The sequence below is a fragment of the Penaeus monodon genome, chromosome 37 (assembly GCF_015228065.2).
Source record: "Penaeus monodon isolate SGIC_2016 chromosome 37, NSTDA_Pmon_1, whole genome shotgun sequence".
NCBI classification, from domain to species: domain Eukaryota; kingdom Metazoa; phylum Arthropoda; class Malacostraca; order Decapoda; family Penaeidae; genus Penaeus; species Penaeus monodon.
In genome coordinates, this window is record NC_051422.1 from 3,256,134 (window position 1) to 3,266,126 (window position 9,993).

The window sequence follows — 9,993 nt, forward strand, 5'->3', positions numbered from 1 at the left end:
TGATGATGATGATGATGATGATATTTCTAATAATACTGATGATGATGATGATGATAACAATAATAATAATAATAATAATAATGATAACAGCATCAGTAATAATAATAATAACAGAATAATGATGCTCAAAATAACGATGATGATGATGAAGATAATGATGATATTTCTAATAATATTGATGATGATGATGACAACAATAATACTACTACTAATAATAAAATAATAATAATAATAATAATAATAATAATAATAATAATAATAATAATGACGATGATAACAGTATCACTAATAATAATAACAACAAAATAATGATGCTCAAAAAATGATGATGATGATGATAACAATAGTGATAATAATAATAATAATAATAACAGTATCAGTAATAACAATAATAACAGAATAATGATAGTCAAAATAATGATGAAGATAACAGTAATGACAATAAAGATGAAAATAACAATAATAACAATTGTAATGATATTCATAACAATGGTAATAATACAAATAACAATATTATTGATAATAGTAAAAACAACAGAAAGAAGAACAAAGAAAAAAACAACAATGATGATAATACTAATGATAACAAAATAATAATGATTATAATAACAATGAAAAATATGATCTCAAGAATGATAATAATAATAATGTTGATGATTATCAGCGACAACAATAATGATGATAAACAAGGTCTGTTAATAACCACAAATACCAATATTATGAAAAAACATTAGTAACAATAAGTAATGGCATATTCAAGAATGGAATAGTTATAATAATGGCAGAGAAACAAAAATAATGGTAATAATAAAGAAAAAATTATAATCAGAGTAATGAAAATTTAATAATTTAATAATAATGATCGTCATGATAATTTCAACATTAAACATAATCACAATAATGATACTGACGACGCAAAGAACTAAAATGATACGAGCAACGATAATGCAATAATAGGTGTATTAACAAAATAATACGAGTAATAATAATGATTTTGATTAACAGAGATAAAAAGATAAAAAAAAAAAAATCAACACAAACATGATGATGATAACAATGATGATAATTATTATAAAAGCAACATTAAGAATGGTGAAGGTAGTAATATTGACAATAAACAAAAACAATAACAATAACAACAGCAGCAATAATTACAACAAAACAACAACAACAATAATAATAATAATGGTAATAATAATAATAATGATGATGATGATGATGATGATGATGATGATGATGATGATAATGATATGATGATAATAACACTGACAATTATAATACCAAATAATGATATCAATAATAGAATAGTAATTAATATATTAAAGATGATATATAAAGTAATAATAATAATGGAAATGATAATGATAATTATAATACAGAATATGATAATGGCAATAATAATTACAATGACAGTAGTAAAACAATAATACTGATAATAATAATAATAATGAAAATAATAATAATAATGATAATGATATGAAAGGTAAAAATAACAATAATAGTAATAATTATAACAATATTGATAACAACAGCAATGACAATAAAAACATCAACAATGATGATAACAATAAAAATAATGGTAGTAATGATAATGATGAAGGTGATGATAATAATAATAATAATAATAATAATAATAATAATAATAAAATACTACTACTAATAATAACAACAACAATAAAGATAATAATAATAGTAATTATTAAGTGTTATTGTGAGATTATATATATATATATATATATATATATATATATATATATATATATATTTTATATATATATATATATATATATATATATATATATATATATATAAAATATATATATATATGTCTATATATATACATAGAGAGAGAGAGAGAGAGATTGAGAGAGAGAGAGAGAGAGAGAGAGAGAGAGAGAGAGAGAGAGAGAGAGAGAGAGAGAGAGAGAGAGAGAGAGAGAGAGAGAGAGAGAGGAGAAAGAGGGGGGGAGGGGGTGCTGCCTCGTCCCTTTAACTCGGTCGCGCTTTGGCTCCTCCGGCTGTTTCGCGACACCCCGAATGGCGCCTTATTTTTCCTCCCGATTATCCTGCCAGCGGTCTCTTTCGCTCTAATCGGACTCCGAGAGAAGGGAAGTGATGCCTGGGCGGCGTGTTGCACAGGCTCGGTCGGCGGCGACGGCCTTCCCTCGGTTTCACCTGCGTGTCCCTTTCTCTCTCGGGCATGCAAGGTGTCCCCGTTTTTTGCTGCGAAGGAGGCCCTGCCGCCCTTCCGACGGCGCCCGGGCCTCGCCCCCGCCGCACCCCGACTCGAGGCCTCCTGCAGGGGACGCCCCTGCCGTCCTCGCGCCCCCAGGGGACTCGGAGGGCGCGCCCCTGGCCCTCGGCGCCCGAGGAGCGTTCAAACCTCGCGCCTCCGTCGCCGTGCTGCGCAGGGCGAGCTGAGGCGACGTCGGAGGCGAGGCCCCGCGCCTCGGCCCCGACGCCGTGGAGGCCGAGGCCGGGCCTGGAGGCGAGGGCGCCGAGGCCGAGTGTTGGAGGAGCAAGGGCGTGCGAGGCCCGGCGTCCCCCGAGGTCGGCCGAGGCCGGGGTCGGCGCCGTCGGTCGGGCCGCAGTCAGCTTTACGGCAGCGCGTCGGCTCGGGTCGGGCGGCGTCGGGCGCGCTCGGGCGGCGCGGCGGCCAATGGGCGCGGCGCGGGCGAGCACGTGACCGGCGGCGGCCAATGGGAGCGCGGGCGGCGGGGCGGCGGGCGGAGGAGGGAGGCGGGCGCCGCCGAGCCTCAGTGCGAGCCGCCATTTTGGTTTGACTGCTACTCGGCGCTAAATATTTTCGGGCGCGGACGCCGAACGCGGCGCGGCGATGGACGGCTGATTTGACCCCGGCAGCGCAGCAGGAAGCTTGAGCAGTGCTTGGGGCAGGAGAAACATGTGAGAAGGAGCGCGGGCGAGGGAGTGTCGGGCGGGAAGTGCGAGGCCGCGGCGGAGGGAAGCTGCGGGCTGGCTGTGAAATCGCACCAAGGAGATGTCCGCCTCGCCACGGCCGCGATTCCCCCGGCGATCCGTGGCTGGCGGCCGCCCCCAGCGTCGCTAGAGCAGCCTAGAGTCGTGACGATGCCCTGCCCGGGGCGCGGGCACGCCAGAGACACGCCACGCAGCGCAAAAGCGCAGTGCTTGGAGGGCCCCGGGTCCGCGTCGAGCAGCGCGTCGTAAACAAGGACGCCATGGCCGAGCAGCAGCTGGGCAGCGAGCCGCCCAACAAGCGGGCCAAGATCGACCCCTTCCAGGCCTCCGACCCCACCGGTGAGTGCAGGCCGCCCCTGCCGCCCCTGCCCGCCTGCAGGGGCCGCGCGAGGGGCGTGGGCGCCTTCAGGAGCCGAGAGACAGCCGCCCGCACCTCACCTGGGGCGGGCGGCCGTCCTCACCTGGCCGGCCCCTCGCCCTGGCCCGCACGCCCCTGCACGCCCACGCGGCCCCTGCAGGCCGGCCGCGGGCGCCCGCAGGAGCGCCTGGAGGAGGCCCGGCGCGAGGCCCTGGCACTCGGGCCTCGCCAGGGCCGTCCTCCGGGCCGTCCCCTGGCAACCTCGCTGGGCCTGGCGGCAGCCCTGGAGTGAGTGTGTCAGTGAGTGAGGCCCAGTGAGGGCGCAGCAGCCAGCTGCCAGCCCAGCAACAACAGCAGCAGAAGGAAAGTCCAGAGTTTATTTTCCAGGCCGGCCCCCGTGCCCCCTGCGGCACCGGCCCTCTGCGGGGGGGAGTGCCCTGCCTGCTGGGCCGTGTGGGGATGTCTGTGCGAATCGTCTTCCTGTGTTTTGGGCCGTCTGGGGACTTGTGTCGTCGAGTGGAGGGGGAGTGTCAGAGGCTAGTGCTGGGGCCGGAATGTTCTGGAAGCTGGTGCAACGCACCGAGGGGAACGTGTTGAGTTCCGGGAAGGGCTGCGTCGCCGTATTTCACCGGCAGAGGGACGGGTTCTTCCCAGACCCCTCGGCCTCTTAGCCCCCTGGCCCGGCCCTGGCCTGGGGATGGCCGGAGTGGCCGGGGACATTTCCGGAAGGCGTACTGGATGTGAGAGCGTGTGGCGCAGGGTCAGTTTTGAGCCCGTGCACCCGCTGTTTTGGCAGGGCTCAGGGGCAGCCGGGTAACAGCTGATTTTGTCCCAGGCTTTGTTTACATTAGCCACCTGAGAGGGTTTGCCAGGTTTTTGGATAGATCTTGGGGAATTTGGGAAGTGGTAGGGCACTAGTGTGGAATGTAGAGGGAGTATTAATGTGTTTCTTGTTTCTATAGCTAATTTTATGGTATTTTTTGCTAAATTTGGGAGTTTAAATGCATTGGGAACTTACTTGGTTATCAGTGTGTGGTCAGCTGATGTGATTTCTTTGTGTGGGTCTCCAAGAAGGGCTTGCAGACCCTTTTGCTGATGGGTTGAATTTGTTTGGGAGCTTTATCCATTTCATTTAGAACTAGATTAAGAGAGATTTATGCAGTTGTTGTTAATGTGTTCAGGATTTTGATGATTTGGTACTCTTGTTTGTCTCCGAGATGGAAATTTTGTTGAGATAGTTGTATATCTTTCGTGAGGTGTTTTGGAGTTTTATTTTGTTGTTATTGGTTAGATTTTGTTTCTTTTGTTTTGGTAGTTCTTGGAAATCTTAGCTACATTTTTACATCTTGTTACTATCTTGTGTATAGATTAGTGGAAAGAAATCAGCAATTGGAGACTTGACCCCTTTGTTCTAGAATACAGAGGCTAATCTGTGTTTTTGTGTTGATAACTGTTGATAACAAAAATCCATTAGGTTTTAGTTTGAACTTCGCATTTTAGTTGATCATGTTGGTTATTGTGACCGTACAAATGCTAATTGAGCTATTGCACAATTTGCTAAACATCACAATGTATGTAGAACTACATATATGACAGGATGTTAGTTACTCCATGTACTTGGTTTACTTACATTACGGTCTGTCAAGTAGCTCATAGTCTTTGATGCTTTCATTTGGCATGTGTCTGAAGCAGTGATGGTTATGTGCTTACATCATGCCAATTCATTTATTTCTGTTGCATCATTTTGTTAGGGTGTTCATAATCTTTGACTCTCCTTTGGCATATGTGTCTGAAGTAAAACTGTGTTTACCATCATCTTGGTAACATTAACATTACATTTGTGTCAAGAAGAAGCTTGACTTCCTTTGTACTATGGTGCTCTGGGCAGCACTAAGGTGTGTGGATTTGTGACTTGATTGAAACTGTCACCTCAGTTTGTGCATTCAGGTGAAAAGTTACTTCATAGTGAATGTTTGGATATGCTTGCAAAGCAATGGAGTGCAAGCTTCCCCCCCCCCCCCCCCCAGTCTGTTAGTTTTATAATAGATTCGAAAATTAGGAGTCATTTAATTTGCAGATTAGGATGGAATCTAGATAGATAATTATGTATTATGCTTTTTAACCCCTTAGTGACAGGTATCTAATATCTCTTGGGTGTCATAATCTCAGGTGATTTCTGGCAACATTCAGGCGCTGGGCGGAACTTCCCGCTTGATGCACCATAGCTGTACCCCACAGACCACATGGTTTGTTATGTTACACACATGACCCCGTCAGTAAGGAGCAAGTAGTTAATCTTTGAAGACTCGGTTTAGGTTCAAGAAATGAGAACTTAAAGTAAAGGAATATTATGGAAGGGACAAACTGAAAAGTAACAATTTGGCCGTTTTTTTTTTTTTTTTTTTTTTTTTTTTTTTTTTTTTTTTTTTTTTTTTTTTTTTTTTTTTTTTTTTTTTTTCTGAACTCATGGCAGTGTGTAAGCTAGGAATGTGCAAACTTGATTTTTTAAAAATTGCTCAAGGTCTTAAATCTTGCAGAAAAAGCTTGTGAAATGAAAGTCTGGTCATAAATATTGGCATGTTTATGGTTTTGACATCAATTAGTTGAGGGTGTGGAGATGTTGCTTCAAGTCCCAGATGAGTCAAATGGTGTTCTGTACAGTTGTAATTTGTTCTGCATTTAGGCCAGAAAGAAATTTTTGAATTATACCATTTTTTGTTGCCATTGCATTACTACTTGTTTTTGTTATGGAACTTTAACAAAATTTAAGGTGCTTGGCTCATGGACAGTTAAAGGGAATATTCTCAATGACCAATAGTGTTCCTGGTCAAATGAAGAGCAAACTCTTTATTCTTCAGTGATTTTAGGCAACACAATAGTGTTTTGTTGTTGTAATATAATATAAATTGTAAATTTTCCTCCTGATTCACTTGGAAGTGCCTTGAAACCTCCAGAGAGCAGTTCATTTTATGCTGCAACATGGTTAACTTGCCAGTTTGGACAGCTTGCCTAGGCTAGAAAGGCAGGACTTCTTTGTTGAGGGTCAATGTGCTTCTTGATCTATCTGTATTATTTAGTGCTTTAGTAGTGTGTTCTTGTGTGGTTGTTGTTTCTCTTTTCTTTACTGTTTAAAAAAAATCACATCTGAATTTGAGAAAGTGCATTGCATTCTTGATGTGATAGATAAGGAAGGAAAAGGAAGTCAGCAAGTGTCACATCATGGATTTCATGCTCTACTGAAGTCCAGTTTAGCCAGTTTGGAGCAGGTCCTCTTGGCAGGGCTAGTTGTAGTAAATTAGTTTTGAGGCAGATAATCTTTCAGTTAAATTATGCATGTGTACCAGTTGTAGGAAATTCCTTTTTATTTATATTCTATGCAAGGAAAATGGAGCAAAAAATGGTTTACTCTATTGAACTTGTAGGAATTATATTGTTTAAGTGAAAGGAAAACTACTTCAGTTTTTGGCAGGAAGTAATTTTTACTGATCACTGCTCCTAAGTAATTATTAGTCAGGTAACCAAGTAGTGGCTTACAGAATTTTGTCCAGTTTACCCCCTACTTACTATGACAGGGATGAATAACCCAAATATAGATTTTGCTCCTTGTATTTTATTCATTCAGGTTATTATACAAAGCACACATCGTGCTTTGCTTTAGTCCTTTGTTTTGTTTACTGTGTTTAGTAAATATATATATATATATATATATATATATAATAATAATAATAATAATAATCATATTTATAATCATATTTATAATCATATTTATATATATATTTATAATATATATATATATAATCTATATATACTATTTTATATATTATATATATTATATATATATATATATTTATATCTATATATTATATATATATATATTATATATATATATATATTATATATATATATCTTAAAATATATTATATAATATATATATTAATATATATATATTATATGATATATATATATATATATATTATATATTATTATATATATTATATATATATATATATTATATAATATTATATATATATATTATATTAATCTATTTAAATAATTTTATTATATTATTATATTTATTATATTATTATTTATTATATTATATATATATTTATATATATATATATATATATATACATATACATATATACATTGTTCACTAAGTCAGTATATTTAGATTGTGTATTATGTAAGCATTAATAATGATGTGAAGAACTTTTAATAGGTCTAATATTTTCTATATTTCCATGTTTGATGACACTGTTTGTGTAAAAGTAATAAAATTTGAGTAATCTGCATTTAGGTATAGGTCAGTGGAATTTAGCTGATACTTCTTAAAAAAATAGAATCCCTTTTTTGTGAGAATGGATGCAGTAATACACATCTAAGGTAGAAAGTTTCTTTGTAGTTATACAGGAATTGATTTGCTAATCACCGTTTGTATTTGCAGAGGTCGCGGCGATGCTGGAAAATGCCCTGCCAGATGACTTGATGTGGGGAGGAGACTCTCAGGGCTCTGGCGGAGGTGGTGGGGGGGTCAATGGCATGATGGATGGAGGGGCTGGCGGAGGGGGTGCTGGGCCGGGCGAACGACCCCAGCAGTTGACCCACCTCCTCCAAGCCAAGAACACCCCCCAATCCATGGCCGGCAACAACACCATGACCGCTGGGCCGCATAGCATGGCCAACCAAAGCAATATGATCGTCAATGCATTAGCCAATTCCAAAAGTCCGCATGGGGCGATGCAGTCTCCCCAGAACACTAATATGAACATGACTGGCGTTCCGACGTCAAGCCAACAACTAGGTATGAACGATAATGTTAATAATTTGAACAGTATGCCCAATAGTATAGCCAATTCGATGGCGGGCAGTGTGTCAGGAAGTATGTCCATGACTTTAGCCTCAAGTGGCTCTTCCATGAACCTAGTGAATACCAATGCGACAATGGGCATGAACAGTATGGCAAATAGTGGTGGCATGACGGCAGGCATGAATACAGTGACAAACATTAATAGTATGAACACTATGAACTCCATGAACAAACCTCAAGGTGTTGTCAGTGGAATGACCATGAATGCCCCGATGGGATCCCAGATGAATGACGGGATGCCCAACGGGCCCCTGCCGGGAATGAACCGGCCCATGGTGCCCAGCCTCAGAGGGCCATCCCCGCAACCTATTGGCGGGGGGCCACAGGGCATGGGTCCGCGCCACCCCTCCATGGGCCCAACTCACGTAGGACCCAGATTGCAGGTTAGTGTTGTATTTCTTTATTTTATTCTGTGTTCAAGATCTCTTGGATGTGTTACATGTAAAAGAAAGAAGTGAAACCATTTTGTTTATTGTTTGACCCGTACTACCCAATCTTCCCCTTTATCAACTAAAATCATGGTTGCCTAGTATACAACCTACACATTGCAACATGACTACTTTTGTATAAGTGCAAAATTATTATTTTTTTTTCCCCTCCTCTGAGTAAATTGGATTGCTATCCTCCCCCCCCCCATCTCTGAGCAAACTGGATTGATACTTTATTTTACATAGTATTTCTTGTGTTTGTCACTTTCTTAGCAAGATGTGTTTCAAGTCAAAGTATGAGGACTTGATTCTTTTTATGAATCAAGACTTCTTGGTAAGAATTATTGGTGTTTCCTCATTTATACTAAGTTACGAGGATTATTTTTGATAACCCTGTGTACTGCAGCCTTCAAGAAATTGTTATCCCTCACTGTTACTCTTCGTAATTGCATCCTCTTTTTCAGTTTCCTCCACATTTTCCAGTCTTTCTCTCTTTACTTCGTAGTAGTGCATTATGCCATAACAATTATTTTGTAACCTCTTATGAAATTGCTTTTTCAGGAAAGTTCTTATGACGTGTATGAACATTACAGATTGCATAATATCAGTCAATACCCCTTCTATCATTTCACTTTATAAGAAATATTTCTATTTACAATGCTTGCAATATTTTAGTTTCAAATCATTTCTTTTCCTCGTCTCTGTGTCCATATTGAATTGCACCTCACTCCCTCGTATTACACCATATGTTCTTCGGTTCTGTAGGTTTCTGTTGCTTCCCAACACCATGGGTCCTCCAATTTTATTGCCATAATTGTCCTCCACTGGAAATTGCGCTGAGCACATGAGTGGTTGGGAGCACCACAAAATCTAGGTGTGGTATCCAAAATTTTAGGTTTTTAATTTAAGAAAAATTTGTTTGTGATTAGTACGAGTAGTGTTCCGGTTAAAGGATGTACTTGCCATACTCTTGTAAGGAGGAAGGTAGGTGATGAAAAAATCAAAGAGGAAAGGTTTTGTAATATCATCTTCAGTGCAGTAAACAATGCCTTTGGCACCAACTGGAGTCACGATAGTTCATATCTTAACCTCTGACTGGGTACACCTATAATTGTCATGAAAAACCAACTCCTAAAGAGTGGGAAGTTGCGCTTACATGTAGCAGACTCCCTGGCCAAATGGCTAGAAGATTGCCAGAAGTCACAGGACTCAGTTATGCCCAGAGATTTTTATCACTGTCCTAGTAGGGTTAAAGTAATTACTACCATGACCATGAATCAAGAGGGGAATATTTTCAATACATCAGCTGACAGCATGCCAAACCTCTCTCTCTCTCTCTCTCTCTCTCTCTCTCTCTCTCTCTCTCTCTCTCTCTCTCTCTCTCTCTCTCTCTCTCTCCT

The 9,993-nt window shown here is 40.6% G+C and overlaps 2 protein-coding genes across 2 annotated transcripts in view; both read left to right on the forward strand.

The window, feature by feature from the left end:
* The first annotated feature begins 2,200 nt into the window (after positions 1–2,200).
* Positions 2,201–2,686, forward strand: LOC119596054 (translation initiation factor IF-2-like). Its single transcript, XM_037945159.1, has one exon. The coding sequence runs from the start codon at positions 2,201–2,203 to the stop codon at positions 2,684–2,686; it is 486 nt and encodes a 161-aa protein (XP_037801087.1).
* Positions 2,687–2,741: 55 nt separating this feature from the next.
* LOC119596091 (CREB-binding protein-like) overlaps positions 2,742–9,993 on the forward strand; it is a gene marked incomplete in the record, with an annotated part of 20,685 nt that continues 13,433 nt past the window's right edge. Inside the window, 2 exon segments of the mRNA XM_037945225.1 lie at positions 2,742–3,276; positions 7,743–8,548. Coding sequence (XP_037801153.1) covers positions 3,198–3,276; positions 7,743–8,548 — 885 coding nt within the window.